Source organism: Nomascus leucogenys, chromosome 5 (genome assembly GCF_006542625.1).
Source record: "Nomascus leucogenys isolate Asia chromosome 5, Asia_NLE_v1, whole genome shotgun sequence".
Classification (NCBI taxonomy): Eukaryota; Metazoa; Chordata; class Mammalia; order Primates; family Hylobatidae; genus Nomascus; species Nomascus leucogenys.
Genome location: NC_044385.1, coordinates 29506839 through 29529256, shown reverse-complemented (window position 1 = coordinate 29529256; position 22418 = coordinate 29506839). Strand labels below are relative to the sequence as shown.

Below are 22418 nucleotides of genomic sequence, written 5' to 3'. Positions count from 1 at the left end.
GACATCTTACCCCAGGCAGCCCCCACTTGTGGATGCTCACCTTACTCCACACAGGCTCTGACACCTCATGCTGAGCCACTGTGCCTTCCTCCTCCCACACCCTTTGTAGCACAGTGCCCTACTTTTCCTGCCCATTTCCAAGGCCTTTGAGACTTAATTGTTCAGGAAATGAGGTAAAGAGAAGTGAGGAGGAATAGGAAGAAAAAGAAACTCTCTTTATATATATATAATTTTTTTTTTTTGAGATGGAGTCTCACTCTGTTGCCCAGGCTGGAGTGCAATGGCATGACCTCGGCTCACTGCAACCTCTGCTTCCCAGATTCAAGCAATTCTCCTGCCTCAGCCTCCCAAGTAGGTGGGATTACAGGCACCAACCATCATGTCTGGCTAATTTTTGTATTTTTGTAGAGACAGGGTTTCACCATGTTGGCCAGGCTGGTCTTGAACTCCTGATCTTAGGTGATCTGCCCACCTTGGCCCCCAAAGTGCTGGGATTACAGGCATGAGCCACCACACCCAGCTAGGAAACAAAATATTTTTGAATGCACTAATATTATAGGTTCTCGTTCTAAATTATAATGACCTTATTTTCCATGACTTCTGCACAGTATTTAACATTTGACCAACTATGGTAACTCCTACTATATGATCGAATACTAATGCATTTGCAACCCACTATTCCTTGAGCTGTGAAATAATAATAATGTTGAGGACTATTAATGAAATATAAAACATAGGTTCTAGTTCTAAAATATAGTCCTATTTCTCATCATCAAGCGTCTGTTATTAGGCATGAGTGGTAATCGGAACACAAAATATAGATTAAGAATACTGTAGTTTCTGCCTTTATGGAGCATGAAATCCTTAAGACCTAGTAGTGAAATTATATGCAAAACAATAATCATTTTACACATCAACATATCTGAGAGCACAGGGCAGCTAATAATGGAATTTTATTCCTACTGTCTAAAATAGTTACAAGTTACATGATAATGAAAAAGAAAGAGTATTGAGTTTTTAATCTAGTATTTATTCATAGGTAATATTCATGGGTCAGACTAAGCACAGTCTGTTGATGTGTAAAATGCATATTTTTTGCATATTACTGGAAAGATATTTAACTACACATTGTTTTTTTCATTTTCTACTTACTGTCAGTTAATTTCTGGCCACTAATGATATACATGAATATACTGTTATCCAGGGTGATAGTACTTATTTTTAGTTGATGATGAAGTGACTGGAAACTTCCAGTTATTTCTTGATGTTTTATTACATTACTGGTAATACTTTTGGTCTTTCATCATTATTAATTCATTTAGTATTCATTGTGATAATACTGATCATAATAAATTTATTTCAAATTCATGTAGATGTCATATTTTATTCACTGCTATAGGATTTTCATTGTAATTTGGAACTAATTAATATACCATTAAAATAAAGTGTTACCCACATTTTTCATTTTAAACATAAAATGTCTAGCAGTTCATGACATATTGTATGAGTATTCAGCATCCCAGCGGTAACCCAGCATCTGTAAATTTTGTTTTTAAGCAGTTAAAAAAAGGGCAACAGAGAAACATGTATAGAAGTCAAATTTTAGCACATAAGTTAAAGTTTAGTAGTAAGTTAACTACTAGTTAATTTTTAGTGCCTCCTTCCTTTTAATTGCAATATATAATTCTTATTAACATAATATATGCTTATATATACACATTATTAATATCCCAAAAAGAAATTATTTAATTTTCCACTTGACTGGTGTCACCAGGAGAGATTAACAAACATAAACCCAAAACAGTTAATTTGATTGCTTCTCTTCTGCATTTCTAATGACAATTATAAATAAAGGGTGAGTTCATACAAATACATTAATAACTAATACAGTAACTTCAAAAGAAGAATTAGATGTGTCTGTATTGCCTTATTCATATTTTTCTTCCATTTTTGTAAAGGTAGCCAGTTGATTGTTGGTGGGAAAGGAGAAACAAATGTTTTCAGTAATTTAAATGGACTATATTAAGAAGATGAAAAACAAATCTAGTATAGTTTGTTAAATATTAATGGTAAAAGGTTTAAATAACCATAAGAAACAGCTCTATTCTATTATCATGAATTTTATTGCACATTAGCTTTTTTGAATGAAATTATTCTTATTTTTTCCACACTCTATCTTCTTTGAGTTGCCTGCTCTACTGGACATTATGTTGTTGTATCTTTTCCATGTTGGCCATCAATGACAGTGTCTTTGTTCCACTATCCCATCTTGTTATTGGTCAGGATAAGATTTTAAAAGAAAAATGAAAAATTCCTTCTCACCCTGCAACCAGTTGAATAATGACCTTGTTTTCCATGACTTCTGCACAGTATTTAACATTGCTTAATCATGATCTCCCATTCTGATGCCTTCCCATTAACTTCTATGACACTGCACTATACTTGTATCTTATGATGGACCTTTTTTTTTATATATAATTGTTGTTATTTAGTGTCTTTTACTGTAAATCTTTACAGAGATTATCAAACTTTGGGGATATGTGTTTCCATGGTCAAAATGTTGATAATCAAGGAGTCTAGAATTCCTTAATATTATGCATAAAACTCTGAAAACCAAGGCCTTTTGCCTTGGCTTCAACTATTAATCTCATTTCTCCTATCCTTCATTTCTGTCTTGAAATTTGTGTTTTATCATTCTCATTATAATTTTACTACATGTGTATACATCCTTAGTGAACATCCCTAAAGTTTTGTGAGGTTTTTACTTATGTAAATAAAATTATTCTGTATATGTTCAAAGTCCAAACTATTTCCTAGCAGCAATATATATGAATTCTTAACACTAACACTTGGTATAGTCTGAAATTTTGGGGTGTTGCTATAGATGTTGCTATCATTTCAAATTCTTAGTCTCTCAGTTTATTTTATTGTTTTAGGGAGATTGGTGCTAACTTTTCCCACAAAGTCTCAATATTATATTTAGAAATTGATTACATGAATTTTTTTTGCATTTTCCTTTTCTTCCATTTTACTTTCCCTTTCTTCTCCTCTTTTCATTTCTTACTCTCTTGCCCTTTAGAAGCAGTGATGGTTAAAAACCCAGCCTCTGAGCCGAGCACAGTGGCTCACGCCTGTAATCCCAGCACTTTGGGAGGCTGAGGTGGGTGGATCACGAGGTCAGGAGTTCGAGACCAGCCTGGCCAATATGGTGAAACCCTGTCTCTACTAAAAATACAAAAATTAGCCAGGCATGGTGGCGTGCACCTGTAGTTCCAGCTACTCAGAGGCTGAGGCAGAAGAATCGCTTGAACCCGGGAGGCAGAGATTGCAGCGAGCAGAGATCACACCACTGCACTCCAGCCTGAGCAACAGAGCAACTCCGTCTCAAACCCAAACAAACAAACAAACAAACAAAAACCCAGCCTCTAGAGTAGGACTACCAAGGATTAAATGCCAGCTGTGACACTTACTAAAGCTGTGACCTTGGGCATATTACTATGCTTTCTCCACAGTGGTATCTTCTGTCAAATAGGGATAATAATTCTCTTCTTCATAGAGGTGTTGAAGGATTATGTATGAGTTAATTCACTGGTATGTGAAATATTAGGAATAGTGCCTGTCATATAAGGTTTTATTTAGTAAAACGTATTTATTTCCTTCTATTTCTCTCAACAGCTGCTTTCATGTCTGCCTGTCTTTTTCCCATCATCACCCAGGGTTTAAGTTACTAAGAGGATAGGGGCACTCATGGGCTCTCAGCAACTATGTCATCCTAAAGTAGGGAGAGGTTTCAATGTTGGGAGTAGATCTAGTGAGGGAAGCCTGTGAGTGGCATTTCTCACTGGGATGGAATATGCCAACAGGCATGTTTCTCCCTCAGGTAGCATCTTTGGTAAGACAAAGGTTGAGTGTTAGGAGTAATACCAATGATCTCTCCTGAGGCCATGGGGAATACAGTATAGGACAAAATAGACAAGATTACTTCCTTCGATGTTTTCAAGTTTAGTGGAAGAGACCATCGTTAAATAATTTTTAAATATGATTGTGGTAAATATTATGAAGAGCTATGAGAGTGTAACATGGAAAGGCCTAATTGTAGTCTGGGAAGTCAGGGAAAGTTCTCTGGAGGAAAGTCTGTCCGGAATTGGTGGGTTCTTGGTCTCACTGACTTCAAGAATGAAGCCGCGGACCCTCGCAGTTGAGTGTTACAGCTCTTAAGGTGGCGCGTCTGGAATTTGTTCCTTCTGATGTTCGGATGTGTTCAGAGTTTCTTCCTTCTGGTGGGTTCGTGGTCTCGCTGGCTCAGGAGTGAAGCTGCAGACCTTTGCGGTGAGTGTTACAGCTCATAAAAGCAGTGTGGACCCAAAGAGTGAGCAGTAGCAAGATTTATTGCAAAGAGCGAAAGAACAAAGCTTCCACAGTGTGGCGGGGACCCGAGCGGATTGCCACTGCTGGCTCGGGCAGCCTGCTTTTGTTATCTGGCCCCACCCACGTTCTGCTGATTGGTAGAGCTGAGTGGTCTGTTTTGATAGGGTGCTGATTGGTGCGTTTACCATCCCTGAGCTAGACATAAAAGTCCTCCACTTCCCCAGCAGATCAGTTAGATAGAGTATGGACACAAAGGTTCTCCAAGTCCCCACCAGAGCAGCTAGATACAGAGTGTCGATTGGTGCATTCACAGACCCTGAGCTAGACACAGGGTGCTGATTGGTGTATTTACAATCCCTGAGCTAGACATAGAGGTTCTCCACATCTCCACCAGACTCAGGAGCCCAGCTGGCTTCACCCAGTGGATCCTGCACCAGGGCTGCAGGTAGAGCTGCCTGCCAGTCCTGCGCTGTGTGCTGCCACTCCTCAGCCCTTGGGTGGTCGATGGGACTGGGCGCCGTGGAGCAGGGGGTGGCGCTCCTGTGGGAGGCTCCAGCGGCACAGGAGCCCATGGAGGGTGTGGGAAGTTCAGGCATGGCGGGCTGCAGGTCCCGAGCCCTGCCCCGCGGGAAGGCAGCTAAGGTCCGGTGAGAAATCGAGCACAGAGCCGATGGGCTGGCACTGCTGGGGGACCCAGTACACCCTCCGCAGCCGCTGGCCCGGGTGCTAAGTCCCTCATTGCCCGGGGCAGGCAGGGCCGGCCGGCTGCTGCAAGTGCGGGGCCGCCAAGCCCACGCCCTCCCGGAACTCCAGCTGGCCCGCAAGCGCCGGGCGCCCTGGTTCCCGCTTGCGCCTCTCCCTCCACACGGGCCTGCAAGCTGAGGGAGCTGGCTCCCGCCTTGGCCAAACCAGAAAGGGGATCCCACAGTGCAGCGGTGGGCTGAAGGGCTCCTCAAGTGCGGCCAAAGTGGGAGCCCAGGCAGAGGAGGCACGCAGAGCGAGCGAGGGCTGTGAGGACTGCCAGCATGCTGTCACCTCTCAAAAGGACTTTAAGCTGTTCTCCCTCCCACATGGAGGACAATAATATGATGCCAGAATACACTTAAGTCAAGCCTCTTTAAAAAAATTTTTTTTTTTTATTTTGAGACAGAGTCTCGCTCTGTCGCCCAGGCTGGAGTGCAATGGCGCTATCTCAGCTCACTGCAACCTCCGCCTCCCGGGTTCAAGCGATTCTTCTGTCTCGGCCTCCTGAGTAGCTGGGATTACAGAAGCCCGCCACCACACTCAGCTAATTTTTGTATTTTTAGTAGAAACGGAGTTTCATCATGTTGGCCAGGCTAGTCTGGAATTCCTGACCTCAGATGATCCGCCCACCTTGGCCTCCCAGAGCGCTGGGATTACAGTGTGGCGTGAGTCACCGAGCGGGCCTTACTCAAACCTCTTTTGTAATTTGTGACATGCGGTACGAATATACAACAATAAGAAATCTTTCCTTTCTTCTATTCCTAATTGTCTCAGTGGTCTTACACTCAATTATTTCCAGCAGATTTTATTGCATCATATAGTAATCTTATCATGGTGCCTTCCGTTCATTATCAGGTAATGCAACTATTTATATATTCTTTTGTGTGGTTTTTACAGTTTATTTTACACTTAATCTACACTTTATGTAATCTTACTGATTTGTGTGAATTCTCCCTGTATTGTACATGTCTCACATCTGGATCACTGACTTGAATTTCTTATCTCTATATAAGCACTATGGCCCTCCCCCTGCCTCCTTTAATTAAACAGACTTTCTTAGAATTCTAGCTATTAATGGAACAGGCATTCTGTGATGGATTCATTTAACTTAGAGGCAACTCATTTAACTGATGAATGAGTGAAATATGTGAGCATTTTCATCTTGCATGATACATGTGTAGTAGCATTTAAACAGTAAATTCAAATGATTATGTTTTAAAAATAATGTCAAAATAACACATTTCTTTCTTACTCCCTAATAAAAATTACTGGCAAATTAATTAGTTGTAAAATTGGTGATTATCAAAATAAAAAAAGCAAAGCTGTTGAAAGCACATGGCTTCTCAGAGAAAGGTTAATTTTCAAAACATAGCTCATGATTTTTGAAATGCCTTATTTATTTATACTTTAATGTTATTTAAAATGACATTTGAATTTATAATTATCATTTTGGAAAAAATTAAAAATCAAGTTTAACAGGTTGACTTGCTTTAGAATTATATTAGTTACTAATGAAGTGCTTTTTAAACATTTTGTTTTAGTGTTGTAGATCCATTTAGAAAAAAGGAGAATGATGCAGCAGTTAAAATCCAAAGCTGGTTTCGAGGATGTCAAGTTCGGGCATATATCAGGTATACTGGTTTTGTCATGGAAACCTCAGATATATCATAAAAATATATTCCTTAGAAAATGTAATTTATTCATGAAGTACTCATTTCAAATAATTTTTTATTTTACTCATAATGTCGTTGATAAATTGTATGGTACTCTTTTAAAAGAAATACGTAGTATTTCTGATCTTTTCTTACCAAAACTAAATTATATTGACTGTATTGCTTTTTAAAATTCTCAATATTGGCTGGGCGCAGTGGCTCACTCCTGTAATCCCAGCACTTTGGGAGGCTGAGGCAGATGGATCACTTGAGGTCAGGAGTTTGAGATCAGCCTGGCCAACAAGGCGAAACCCAGTCTCTACTAAAAATACAAAAATTAGCCGGGCGTGGTGGTGCACATCTGTAATCCCAGGTACTTAGGAGGTCGAGGCAGGAGAATCCCTTGAACCCGGAAGGCGAAGTTTGCAGTGAGCTGAGAAGGTGCCACTGCATTCCAGCCTGGGCAACAGAGTGAGACTGCCTCAAAATAAATAAATAAATAAATAAATAAATAAATAAATAAATAAAATTCTCAATATTACAAACACACTTGCTCAGATTCCTTTTCCCAAATTCCAAAGGATCTACAAATGACTGGGTTTGTATTTATAGCAATAAATTCATTGACTGGTAAGAAAGGGGGGAAAAAGAGAAAACAGTTTCAATCTTTTCTACCATGTTGGTAGATAAAAGAAAGTGATGCATGGATGATGTCATTCTGACTATAAAAAGAGACGGAAATTTGTCCCTGTCTTAACTCTTTCTCACTTTTTTTTTTCAGTGCCCAAACTTTCCCTCAGTGTCCCATCAATTCTTAAAAAATATTTTCCTGGATAAGGTAGAGGAAAATATGCCTACTCCATAATAACTCATCAGGTCTGGAATTATCCTATATGAAACTTCCTTATACTGTCTAGTAAGAGCTAGACATGCAAATTTAAAGTGTGAAGACAAGGCTTCTCTTTCTTTTTTTTTTTTTGAGACAGAGTTTCGCTCTTGTTCTTCAGGCTGCAGTGCAATGGCACCATTTCGGTTCACCGCAACCTCCGCCTCCCAGATTCAAGCGATTCTCCTGCCTCAGCCTCCCAAGTAGCTGGGATTACAGGCATGTGCCACCACGCCTGGCTAATTTTGTATTTTTAATAGAGACGGGGTTTCTCCATGTTGGTCAGGCTGGTCTCGAACTCCCGACCTCAGGTGATCCACCCGCCTTGGCTTCCCAAAGTGCGGGGATAACAGGCATGAGCCACAGCGCCTGAAAGACAAGACTTCTCTTTTGGCTACTATATAAACTAAGGAACATGGTGGCAAATAGAGTATTTCTGAATTCAGCAGACTAACATGATGTTGGCTTGGATAGACTGAGGATTACAGGAAAAGAATGAAGAGGAGAACTATTTCTTAACCTCATGAATTCTTTCTCTCTCTCTCTCTCTTTCTCTTTCTTTCTCTTTTTTTTGAGACAGAGTCTTGCTCTGTCGCCCAGGCTGGAGTGCAATGGCGCAATCTTGGCTCACTGCAAACTCTGCTTCCCTGGTTCAAGCGATTCTCCTGCCTCAGCCTCCAGAGTAGCCAAGAGTACAGGCACGCACCACCACACCTGGCTAATTTTTGTATTTTTAGTAGAGATGGGCGGTTTCACCGTGTTGCCCAGGCTGGTCTCAAACTCCTAAGCTCAGGTGATCCACCTGCCTTGGCCTCCCAAAGTGCTAGGATTACAGGCATGAGCCACTGCGCCCGGCCCTCACAATTATTTCTAATTGCTAATAATGATTTATATCAATAGTGCCTGGCTTATTTCTCAACATGTCACTTTGACCTGTTTTATAGTCTTAACATTCAAAAATATGTTAAAGAGTAAGTATTGAAGAAGAATTGAAATTAAGTATTGTGTAATAATAAGCCCCAAAGAAATAACAAATAATTACCAATGCCATTTTCTTCCACTTCTAGAAATGATTAATTCTATCCCACAATAACTTTCTACTCTTTAAAAGGGCACATAAACTTGGCTTTGAATTTGAATTCTTGAATTGTAAGAGAGTATTTTAACAAAGATTTAACTGACCTTGTTTCAATGAAAGGATACTAATAAGCATATATTTTTATCCTAGGCATTTAAACAGGATTGTAACAATTATTCAAAAATGGTGGAGAAGTTTCTTAGGCAGAAAGCAGTATCAACTAACTGTGCAGGTAAATATAAAATATACATATGTTAGCATTTGAATTGTACAATATGCTGTAACTTACTCACTTTAGTCATATTTCCATATAGTTGGGAAATTACTGATGATGAGTATTTACGTAAGGACCAAATTGGGCTTAATTTTTAGTATAAGACCTATTCTTGAAAGCATTTTCTGGTATTTCTATGGAGAATTGACCCATTTTTTGGTACCCAAACTACACTGATATTATTTTTGCTTGAAGTACTTTTCACAGTATATGCATTTATACTTATTTGTTGATGATTGTCTGTACTTTGTAGATGGTGAGCTTTTTGAGAGTGGGCACTGCAGCCCACTTCCTTTTTGGATCACCAACATTTTAAGCTAATGCCTTGCCCAGAACACAGTCAATAAATATCCTCATAAGAATGCTGAATTGATCAAAGCAAAGAATAAGCCTTCTTTTCTCTTCTCTTCAGAACTTTCTGATAAATTTTGTTTCATAGGTGTAAATAAGATTTAAATAATTTAATAAATGATATATCATTCCAGAATGGTTTTTTATGGAAAGTTAAACATATTTGTGGTTATATCACGTGATTAATTATTATTGGAAAGCAACAAAGATTACATGGTGCTTTTATACTAGCTATTATTTATTAAACACCTGTTATATACCAGGCATTTTGTGTAATTATTTAATTTGTATGTTAGGATGCTTATTAAAAGTAACTGTTGTACTCATTTGGCAGGCTAGGAAACTGAGTCTCATCCACTTGTCCATGAACACATAGTGGTACATTTAATATACATAGCAACCTTACAGTTGTTATAGAAGTTTCTACATTGGGCACAGTTGTTTGGTAATTGCCAAGATCCTCTGCCTAATCTCCGTAAGGACAGAGACTATGTCTCATTAGTGTTGCACTCTCAGAGCATGGTGCCTGGCATATATTAAATAGTTAGCACTTACATAGATGAACAGAAGAATGAACATTTCTGTTTCTACTATGCGGTGCTCCCTTTACTGGTAGAAGCCAAAAATTGTTACTGATTGGTCACCAGTCTGAGTATAGTATGTCTTTTTGTTTTTTTGAGATGGAGTCTCACTCTGTACCCCAGGCTGGAGTGCAATGGCACGATTTCGTCTCACCGCAACCTCTGCCTCCTGGGTTCAAGTGATTCTCCTGCCTTAGCCTTCTGAGTAGCTGAGATTACAGGCTCCAGCCACCATACCTGGCTAATTTTTTTGTATTTTTAGTATAGAGACAGGGTTTCACCATATTGGCCAGGCTGGTCTCAAACTCCTGACCTCAGGTGATCCGCCTGCCCTGGCCTCCCAAAGTGCTGGGATTACAGGTGTGAGCCACCACGCCCAGCCAAACTTTTTTTTTCCCTTCTCCTGTCTTGATTTCGGTTAAAAACATCATTTTAAAAAGTAACTCTTTGAATTACTCTGAAATCAAATGCCTCTATTTCTGTTTCTGCTTAACATTTTGGAAAGGAAAAATTGGGAAGAAGATGTAACTAATAGTTACAGAATATATGCTAGGTGCCAGACACTGTGGTAAGCATTAAATATGCAATATCTCTGAGTCTTGTACCTACCTTTTGACTCTCGTTGAACTGTAGAAAGAGGACAGGCTTTAGAACTGATGACGGAGGTTTGATGACTGTGGGCAGGTTATTTAACCTGTGTGGACCTTGCTTATGTCCCTTGTCTTTAAAATGAGGATAAGAATGTGTGGGAGATTTTTGTGAAAATTAAGTGAAACACTGTACCACTGTACGTAAAATACCCAGAACAGTGACTGGCACCTAGTCAGTGATCAAAAATGGTAGTTTTTCATTTGTGATGCTGTTGTTAGTATTATTCAAAAACTATGGAGGCAGTTTGCTTGGAGTAATATAAGTGAGAGATTTTCAAATCATATTAGCTCCATTTTACATTTCTCTCACTTATGCATAATCACATGATAATTTTATTATATGTGAGTGAGTGTAGTGTGTGGATAGATAGATACATAGGCATACAATTTTTATACAGTGACTCAGGAAACTTCTTACGTTTTGAAGCTTGTCTTTCTTAGAATTAGTGACAATAGAAATTAGGAGGAAAGCAAAGAAACACAAAGACAGATATCTTTAAAGCTGTACTTATAATAAATAGGAAAGAAAATTGAAGAGGGAAAAGAGACTTTCAGGGTTTAAGTGTAGATATTGGATTCACCATCAATCCATCTAAACTGCTATTCAACTCATAACCCTAGAGTCTACAACTTGATATTTTAGAATATTAAAGGTGATCAGGATAATTTGTATTTCCTTCATATTGTCTATGTCTCTGTGCTTATATACTAAAATTAATATAGTTAAATATATGCTCTTCTATATTATTGAAGAGTTAAATCTTCATGATCTTCGTAAGTTGCTCTTCTGAAAACAAATGAGTGTGGTTGTAGAAACAATAGTTTTAAGAATCTTTGACAATGGCTGACATTGGACAGTGAGCCAACGGAAGCAGAAGTCAGATAGAAGGAAGTGTTGTAGATGTTTCCTGGACATAATGTCATATTCTTAAACAGTGAAGAAGAGATTTGATTTTTCTTCTTTTACTTTTTCAATTTGAATGCCAGGGATTTTGTTAATAACCTTTTATCTGGTATACATACGAAAAACCCATATTTTCTATTTAAAGACATATAAAATCAAAGAATTCCATTGGCTACAGTATATATTCCATATTCTATCCAAACTTAATTTATACCATTTTAATGCAGAATTTTTATTTCATATTTGGGTCCATTTGTCTCACAGGTATGGAAAAAATGTAATCAAATATCAGTGTTGCTTTTGTATGTGAAATTCCTATCGATGGCTTTTAAATACTATTTTTAAACATAAGTTTTCTTTCTCCACCTTCTTTCTCCTTTTTCTTCTTTCTTTCCAATTTTGACATATGATTTTTATTTATTTATTTATTCTTATTTACTTATTTTTTGTTTTTTGAGACAAAGTCTTGCTCTGTTGTCCAGACTGGAGTGCACTGGTGTGATCTTGGCTCACTGCAACCTCTGCCTCCCTGATTCAAATGATTCTCCTGCCTCAGCTTCCCGAGTAGCTGGAATTACAGGGACCTTCCACCATGCCCGGCTAATTTTCTTGTATTTTTGGTACAGACAGGGTTTCGCCCTGTTGGCCAGGCTGGTCTCCAACTCCCAGCCTCAAGTGATCTGCCTGCCTCTGCCTCCCGAAATACAGGGATTACAGGCATGAGCCACTGTGCCCAGGTGGCATATGATTTTTAAAATTTATTGTGCTATCATTTACATTCAGGCCACTTTAAAAGAAGTTTTAAATTTTGAAAAAATTTCAGATTTACAGAAAAGTTGCAAAAATAGTACAAAGAACTTCCATATATTCTCCACTCACATTTTTTAATCAAGTGAAAAAATTTGCATTATTATTTCCTCTTCTCTGTATACATTTTTCTCTATATACATTATTTTATTCATTTGACACAAAGTTACAGAAGTTATGCCCCCTTATCTCTCAATATATTGCATGCATATTGTTTACATAATCTTTTTTTTTTTTTTTAGACAGAGTCTCGCTCTGTCGTTCCAGGGTGCAAGGGTGTGATCTCAGCTCACTGCAACCTCTGCCTCCCGGGTTCAAGTGATTCTCCTGCCTCAGCCTCCCAAGTAGCTGGGATTACAGGTGCGTGCCACCACGCCTGGCTAATTTTTGTATTTTTAGTAGAGACGGGGTTTTGCCGTGTTAGCCGGATGGTCTCAATCTCCTGACCTTGTGATATGCCCGCCTTGGCCTCGCGAAGTGCTGGGATTATAGGCGTGAGCCACTGCACCCAGCCCTACATAATCTTATTACAATATTAAAATCAGGAAATTGACATCTGTACAAAACTATTTGCTAATATATAGACGCTATTTATATTTGACTGATTGTACCAGTAATGTCATTTATAGCAAAAAATCTTTTCCAGGGTACAAACGAGGATTTCACTTTGTAGTTAGTGTTTGTTGTGTCTGTTTAGTCACCTTTAATCTAGAATAATTTTTTAGTCTGTCTTCACTTTTCGTAACCCTAATATTTTTGAAGAGTACAGACTAGTTATTTTTCAGACTATTTCTCAATTTTTGCTTGCTAGTGTTTCTTCAGTGTTAGATTCTGGTTATGCATTTTTAGCAGAAATACATCTCAATACATCATATTATGATGCATATGTCATCAGTTTGTCCAATAAATGTTAACTTTGATTAAAGTAGTGTCTCTCGGGTTTCTACACTGTCAACTTACTATTTGTCTCTCATGAGGGGATATTTAAATGCTATGTATACATCTTCTTCCTCATTAAACTTTTGTATGCTAGGTTTAGCATCCAATTATGACTCTTACCAGAATCAATTATTACTATAGTTCTCCAACAGTGATTTTCTAATTCCATTGTTTCTCTTACATTTACTTACCAGCATTTTGCTATAAGAGATTTTCCTCTCTCCTATTTACTTATTTATTCATGTGTTTATATGAGCATGAAGTAATGGATTCCTATTTTATTCAATGGGTGGGTTATAGTCAACTATTCTCACTAAATGGTTTGGTGCTCAAATAGTCCTTGGTTTTCTCACTAGGAGCTTCTTCAAACCAATTTTTGATAGAATCATATTACTTAACCAGGATGACCAAGAAATTAAGATATTCTGTGGAGTAATGAGCACCCTTAGTCCTATTATTTATAAGCGATTGAGGTTGTATGTCAATGGTATGGACAAAGACAGTAGAGTACACTTATGCATATAAGACATTCCTGGGTTCAAGTGATTCTCCTGCCTCAGCCTCCCAAATAGCTGGGATTACAGCTACCCTCACACACCCCCTACGCCTGTCTAGTTTTTGTATTTTTAATAGAGATGAGGTTTCACCATGTTGGCCAGGCTGGTCTCGAACTCCTGACTTCAGATGATCCACCCGCCCTGGCCTCCCAAAATGCTGGGATTACAGGCATGAGTCACTTTACCAGGCTGAGACCTCTTTTTAATCAAACATATAAGAGTTTATACATTTCAATAACTGTTTTCAAAGTAGTCACCTTGGAATGTGTATTTATTTTAATGATGCTGGGGTTGCTGATTAAAAAAATACTTTTAAAAGTTCAAATAATAAGCCACCTAAGAATATTTGTTTTGTTACTTTAGCATCTCAACTGGATTAGATCAAAAAGGGTATCACCCAGTATAATCACCAAATGATTCTCCAGATTTGGATCTAATTATTTTTTGGTTCTTTTGAAAACGAAATCAAAATATGAAGCTTTTCCTCATTTAGATTGGTTCATGATGGTTTTTTTAAAATTATTATTATACTTTAAGTTTTAGGGTACATGTGCACAATGTGCAGGTTTGTTACATATGTATCCATGTGCCATGTTGGTGTGCTGCACCCATTAACTCGTCATTTAGCATTAGGTAAATCTCTTAGTGCTGTCCCTCAACCCTCCCCCCACCCCACGACAGTCCCCAGAGTGTGATGTTCCCCTTCCTGTGTCCATGTGTTCTCATTGTTCAATTCCCACCTATGAGTGAGAACATGCGGTGTTTGCTTTTTTGTCCTTGCGATAGTTTACTGAGAATGATAGTTTCCAGTTTCATCCATGTCCCTACAAAGGACATGAACTCATCATTTTTTATGGCTGCATAGTATTCCATGGTGTATATGTGCCACATTTTCTTAATCCAGTCTATTGTTGTTGGACATTTGGGTTGGTTCCAAGTCTTAGCTATTGTGAATAGTGCCACAATAAACATACATGTGCATGTGTCTTTGTAGCAGCATAATTTATAGTCCTTTGGGTATATACCCAGTAATGGGATGGCTGGGTCAAATGGTATTTCTAGTTCTAGATCCCTGAGGAATCGCCACACTGACTTCCACAATGGTTGAACCAGTTTACAGTCCCACCAACAGTGTAAAAGTGTTCCTAGTTCTCCACATCCTCTCCAGCACCTGTTGTTTCCTGACTTTTTAATGATCACCATTCTAACTGGTGTGAGATGATATCTCATTGTGGTTTTGATTTGCATTTCTCTGATGGCCAGTGATGATGAGCATTTTTTCATGTGTTTTTTGGCTGCATAAATGTCTTCTTTTGAGAATTGTCTGTTCATGTCCTTCACCCACTTTTTGATGGGGTTGTTTGTTTTTTTCTTGTGAATTTGTTTGAGTTCATTGTAGATTCTGGATATTAGTCCTTTGTCAGATGAGTAGGTTGTGAAAATTTTCTCCCATTTTGTATGTTGCCTGTTCACTCTGATGGTAGTTTCTTTTGCTGTGCAAAAGCTCTTTGGTTTAATTAGATCCCATTTGTCAATTTTGGCTTTTGTTGCCATTGCTTTTGGTGTTTTAGACATGAAGTCCTTGCCCATGCCTATGTCCTGAATGGTATTGCCTAGGTTTTCTTCTAGGGTTTTTATGGTTTTAGGTCTAACATGTAAGTCTTTAATCCATCTTGAATTAATTTTTGTATAAGGTGTAAGGAAGGGATCCAGTTTCAGCTTTCTACATATGCTTTCTACATATATTTCTTCTCCACAGCTGTCATGAAGCTTACCCCTAGAGTTTTAGCCACCTCCCAGGAGCCATAGGAATGCCAAATGCTGCATAGCTTCATTTCAGAAGGCTAATGTTCAGTTCTTTCTTAGGCATGTGGAATCTTTGCTCCTCTCTTTTCATCCTATGCCCACACCACTTCTTTTACACCTCACACTGCTCTGCCCACCTTCCACCAACATATTGCCTCAGAGCTTAGGTTTTAGAAAAACAAAGCCAGACATGGACAATCACATGTAAATCTTCTGAAGCAAGAGTACATGAAATGATCTGCTGTTTTCTTGGGTTGGGCAGTAGGACATAAGTTGAGGATACTGTTTGAACCTCTGCACTGTCACACACTTAGTCCTAAATTAAGTTTGCTTAAATCATCATTTTCTTAATTTCTGCTGCATAATTTTTTTGGCCTTACAGTTATATATAATAATAACACTGTCATACAGTAAATGATTAAGTTATAAAATGAATGGTATAGAACAGTCATTTTAAAACTTTAGTAATGGAACCTCCTCTAACTAAAATTTTAGCAAAATTCTTAGTCGTATATGTAAAAGAATACAATATAGTTTGAATGTTTGTCCCTGTATTAGTCTGTTTTGATGCTGCTGATAAAAACATACCTGAGATTGGGTCATTTATAAAGAAAAAGAAGTTTAATGGACTCACAGTTCCACATGGTTGGGGAGGCCTCACAATCATGGTGGAAAGTGAAAGTCATGTCTTACATGGTGGCAAGCAAGAGAGAATGAGCAAAAGGAGGAAAAGCCCCATATAAAACCATCAGATCTTGTGAGACTTGTTCCCTATCTATGAGGACAGTATGAGGAAAACTGCCCCCATGATTCAGTTATCTCCATCAGGCCCCACCCTTGACACCTGGGGATTATTACAATTCAACATGAGATTTGGGTGGGGACACAGCCAAACCATATCAGTCCCCTCTAAATCTCATGTTGAAATATAACCCAGTGTTGGAGGTGGGGCCTGGTTGGAGGTGTTTGGGTCATGGGAGAGGATCCCTCATGAAAGACTTGGTTCCCTCCCCACAGTAATGAGTGAGTTCTCATTGTGTTAATTCATATGAGAGCTGATTGTTTAAAGGAGTCTGGCAGCTTGAACTGCTCCCTCTCTTGCCATGTGACATGCCTGCTCTCTCCCTTTACCTTCCACCATGAGTAAAAGCTTCCTGAGGCCTCACTAGAAGTGGAGCAGATGCTGATACCACATACGGATGAGCCAAATTGACCTCTTTTCTTTATAAATTAGTCAGTCTGGGGCCGGGTGTGGAGGCTTACGCCTGTAATCCCAGGACTTTGGGAGGTCAAGGCGGGCGGATCACGAGGTCAGGAGATCAAGACCATCCTGGCTAACATGGTGACAACCCCTCTCTACTAAGAACACAAAAAATTAGCGGGGCGTGGTGGCAGGTGCCTGTAGTCCCAGCTACTCGGGAGACTGAGGCAGGAGAATGGCGTGAACCCGGGAGGCGGAGCTTGCAGTGAGCCAAGATCGCACCACTGCACTCCAGCCTGGGCGACAGAGCGAAACTCTGTCTCAAAAAAAATAATAATAATTAAAAATAAATAAATAAATGAATTAGTCTGTCTCAGTATTTCCTTATAGTAAGCAAAATAGACCCACACAAAATATAGGCAATATATTGGAAGCTAAACAAATGCAACTGCTTCATTTCTTTCCTGTCCCTGTGTTTTCGATTGTCGCCTGAGCCACCAGGGCATGATTTGAAAGCCACTGATTTAATTTTCTTGACTCTGGAAGGATCTCTGGAAAGATCACACACAAAAAACCTGATGCTATTAACTGCCTGCGGGGAAGAGAACTGAGTAGTTGAGAGACAGGCATGAGAGAGAGACTTCAATGTCAACTCATTTGTAGTGTTTGAATTTTAAACAATGTGAATGTATTATCTATTAAATTAATTTAAAAAGAAAGTCAATTTAAAGGAGACTTTGCCCATCAAAACACACACACATACACACACACACACACACACACATAGGCACACACACACAAATAGAGGTAATACGTATTCAGGTGGGAAGTTAACATGGGCTCGGAAGGTCAAGGAAATGACACTTGAGCTAATCCTTGGGAAGAAAACATGAATGAAATTTTGAAATTAGGAATGAGCATAACATATACAGAAAAAATCAGATAGTTGCTCTAAATTATGCAGACAGTGGGGAATAACAGAAGGTTGGTAAGGAGTTCAGTGTGACTTTTATAAAATAATTTTATATTAATATATTTTTAAGGAATTTTTTTATTTAAAAATAGTTTTTACAATCATTGTCTCATTATGTCATGAGCAATGGTTCTGTTAAGAAGAATGTGCAGGTGGTATCTGTTTTATAGATGAAGAAATTGGTACTCAGGGAGACTAAATGATGTGCCTAGGGTTCTCAGCTCCTGATCCATATATATCTATATAGATCCACATACTAAATACTAAACATCTTCTCTGGATGTCCCTCAGGTGGCCCAAATTGGCTCGTCCTATATTCCTTTTTTTCAGGTAATAGTACTGCAATTCAACCAGAAATCGAACCCTAAGAAACAGTCATCCTAGACTCTCTACCACCTCTTGTTCCCTACCCCACCCTCTATTGGTCATCAAATCATTTTTACTTTCCCTCTTAAAAGCCTCTTGATTCCAAACTAAACTGCATCATTTTACTGCCATGCCTGTAGTCCTCCTTCCCATAGCATACAATGTAAAGTCCTTGCTTTTTAACATGACATGTGAGGTCTTCCATGGTCTTACCATTGCTTCTTATCTAATGTCACTTCTTGCTATACCTATATAAATATGCTTTAGTCATATTCAACCACTTGCCATTGCCCAAATATGCAGTGTCCTTATCACCCAAAGATTTTTGGCAAATGCTGTTCCCTCTGCCTGGAATGCTTTTCTTCACTCTAACATGCCTCTCATTGGTCTGATTTCCTACGTATCCCTCAAGACTTTACTTGAAGATCAACTTTTCCTGATCTTAGTAGAAAGTAAATTCGGGAATACTGAAAATATTAATTTTGTCTTCTTAAATGCTTGTCATGTAGGCATTTGTCTCACTGATACATTTGTTTATTTACATCTCTCTCATTTGATTGGAAGCTCCTGAGTAGCAGTGATGAGTCTAATTATATCTCAAAAATATCCCAGTGACTGACACATTAAAGGCCTACTGAAATTTTTACCAACTGGATAAACAAATGATTCACAGGGATACAAGTTGGAAGATGTTTGCTATGGCCAATGTAGATGATGATTAACATCAGTATGTGCCAGGGTGGATTGTATTCAAATTCAAAATTAGTCATCCCTTCTCCCCTTCTTCATAAAAAGGATGATTCATACTCATCCCACCGATGTGGGGCTTGGCTATGTGTTGTGAGCAGATGGGATATATGCCACACCCAAACTGAAGCTTTAAAGAGGTGTTCTCGGTCTTTCCCTCTGGCAAAAGAATGGCATACCTTAGCTCCAGCTTGCTCCTTCAACCTTAGGGCTGAGACGAAGAGATATGTGGGACATAGCTACAGGGACCCTTAGCTCACATGTAGTGTGAGTAAGAAATAAACTTTTGTTGTTTTGCAACCTACTGCGATAGTTGTATTTTTATCTCAGCAAAGCTGATTGATAGTTATAATGATAACGAAAGCAAGGATGTTTATAAGAAACATTCTGAATGGGTTACTCGGTTATGCTTACAAAAAGATGTTTGGAGCTTTTGGAGTTTGTGATGATGTTAGGACACCTCCATGTGGTGATATCTTGCAAGGCGATGGTGCAAACTCAGCAAAATCTCTGGTACATCAAAATTAGAACTCAACAAATATTTGTTAAACCAAGCTATTGAATGGGAGCTTAGATTAAAGATCAGCACTGGAGATAAAAGTTCTAGATCCATAGTTATAAGATGACAGGATTTTCTACCTAATGAAGAAAGTGTGTGAACAGTACAGAATGGTGTCTAAGAACTGAGGCTTGTGGAATGCATTAGGTAGGATTTAGGAAGAGGAAAGGGAATTAAAAATAAGAATAAACAGGAAAACAGAGTGATGTTATATCACAGAAATTAGAGGAGAAAACTTATAGGAAACTTGGAGTTGTCAAATGTGAAGTTCAAGCAGAAAGAGGACTGTGAAAAGATAGAAGTTCTGGGATCTCTTTAGTGAAGAAAGTCAACTTTCCTCAAAATTCTCCTATACCAAAATATTTATATCCAGCTTTTAAATAATTCTCATGGTGACATCAAATAGCTGATCAAGTCCTAAAGGGTCATGTGCTCTGCACTACAGTGACTTCATTAACCCTAACAATAATAGAGCTATTCCAGTCTTGTTTTGTGATTTGTTTGCCTCTTTTTTGCTCCCTGTATGACTGTTGTTTTTGTTTTTCTTTTCAACTTCCATTTTAGGCCTTTCTGCTGACTTTCATGCTGCTATATCTAGCAACATAACCCAAATTTGCCTATCTTAGCGGTACAGAACTGTTGGGTCACAACTGTGAAAATTCTTTCCTGTTATTGAAGATGTGCTCTGATTCTCCTTTTTATTGGTAACAAACTTATTGTCACCTGGTGCGTGTGCTCAGTGCACATGCATTTTATGCATGCTGAACTCTTGGTTTAATTTTACTGTGGCCTGTTCATTTCATTGTACAATCAAATAGTCCTACTATTTGGGGACCCATCTTGTTTTAGCTGTGTAGCGTTCTATTTAGCTTTTCCTTACCCCTTCCTTAATCCATTCGTTTCATAAATAGGGAAATAAAAATAAGTCATTCTTTTAAGCAATAGTACCACAAAAATGTAGAGATATCCTTTCATTTGCTTCTTTTAAGAGCACTAACAATTTGAGAGTTCCCTGAGTGAATTTATCTGTAAAAACTAAATGGGATGGCTTGTATACATTTTGTTATACTTTTAAATTTGCTTTCCTTTTTTATATTTTATTACCCAATTTACATTATGTTTAATATCAAATGTGCTACTTTTGAATCACCATAGTCTGAGAGCAGAGAAGTATAAAGGCTATTGTAGTATATAATTAGTTTGATATGAGGTGTTATAAAATAATTATATATAACTGTAGTCCTAGACAGGTCAATGTTACGTTTTTAAATTGAGATCATCTAGTGAATAACATATGTATGGCAACCACATTAAAACTCAATTTAATTAAATTTTTTGTTGAAATGTATTAATAGCCTATGGTAGAACTATTTAATTTACAAAGATTGATTATGATTAAAAAGAGAAATTATTCAAATTATAAAAATAACATTATGTATTGATGAAATCAAGGTTCCCAGTATTCATACATGGCTTACCATTATAACACTTCTTTAAATGTTTTCATATATGATTATTTAAAAGAGGAACAATGAAAGTTTTATTAACTTCAAATGGGAAAAACGATGACATGTACCATCAAATTCCATTGTATGTTGTTATGATAAAAGCCAACAATTTGATCTTTTCATGGTTGGCAAAAATGTGTAAAATACCAGTCACTAGTTTTAAAACTGATAAGAGATTTACATAGTTGCTTTCATAGATATTTTTGTTTCTCTTCATTAGATGAACACGTGTTTATTTTTAGATGAGAAAATGCCCAATATTTTTGATATTTTTCTTTATAGGACTTCCAAATCAGTTATAAGATAATAAGGCAGCATTCTTCACCTTTTAGTGTCATACCAGAAAACTGAAACATATATATGTTTTTTCCTTAGGGTCTAAACTCCAAAGACAGGACAACTTAAGACTCTGAGTTACTAATATTAATTTAAAACTTTAACAACACATTTTTATCATAATTATAAGTTTAGATTTGGTTCACCTAATCTTAAAGATAATATTACTGGTAACTGGGAGAAAGAATATAATTGGCTTTTAATTCATTTTTATGGAAAAAATGATATTTTAAAAATGAACTGTTCAGGACAGGTGCAGTGGCTGATGCCTGTAATCCCAGCACTTTGGGAGGCCAACGCAGGCAGATCACCTGAGGTCAGGAGTTCGAGACCAACCTGGCCAACATAGTGAAACTCCGTCTCTATTAAAAATACAAAAATTGGTCAGGCATAGTGGCACTCACTTGTAATCCTAGCTACTCGGGAGGCTGAGACAGGAGAATCACTTGAACCTGGCAGGCAGAGTTTGCAGTGAGCCAAGATCCCGCCATTGCACTCCAGCCTGGGTGACAAGAGTGAAACTCCATCTCAAAAAAAAAATAAAAAATAAAAAATAAAAAAATAAAAAAGTACTGTTGATAATGACCAAATTGTTATCAATTGATCAATTGCCAGCAAACAAGGCAAAGCATATGTACAAAATACTCATAATTACTTGATTAGAAATTAATCTAATGATCATACTCAAAATTATGAAATGCCGATGGCCCTAATATGGAAAATAACAAAAACTCAGGCTCATCAGACCTGTTATCCATTGTGCATGGCTTCTAAAGATTTCATTCTCATCACTTTAATGCATATATTTCTTTTGTATTTTTCAGTCTAGCAAATGATGCCAGTTGATCTCATCGTGTTATCTAGATACATTACTCAAAATTATTATAAATACATATTACTTTAAATGTTTTGCTCTTGAAATGGTTGATCATTTTGTCCTTGAAGCTCATATTTTCTTGGTTTTCAACCAAAATGCTCAACAATAGAGGAAAGATTAAATAACTTATGGTATGTTCGTATAACAAAAAAACCATGCAGTTATTGTATATTGTACATGAAAATATGTGAAGAAGGATTTTAAAACTGAGGAAAAGAAGAGATCTGTACTAGATTTGTTTAGAGTAGGTGAAA

The 22418-nt window shown here is 37.8% G+C and overlaps 1 protein-coding gene across 1 annotated transcript in view; it reads left to right on the top strand.

Annotated features, from left to right (window-relative positions):
- SPATA17 (spermatogenesis associated 17) overlaps positions 1–22418 on the top strand; it is a 235765-nt gene that overhangs the window by 13023 nt on the left and 200324 nt on the right. Inside the window, exons 2-3 of the mRNA XM_030812868.1 lie at positions 6654–6743; positions 8879–8960. Of these exons, the coding sequence (XP_030668728.1) occupies positions 6654–6743; positions 8879–8960 (172 nt within the window). The remainder of the gene's footprint in view (positions 1–6653; positions 6744–8878; positions 8961–22418) is intronic.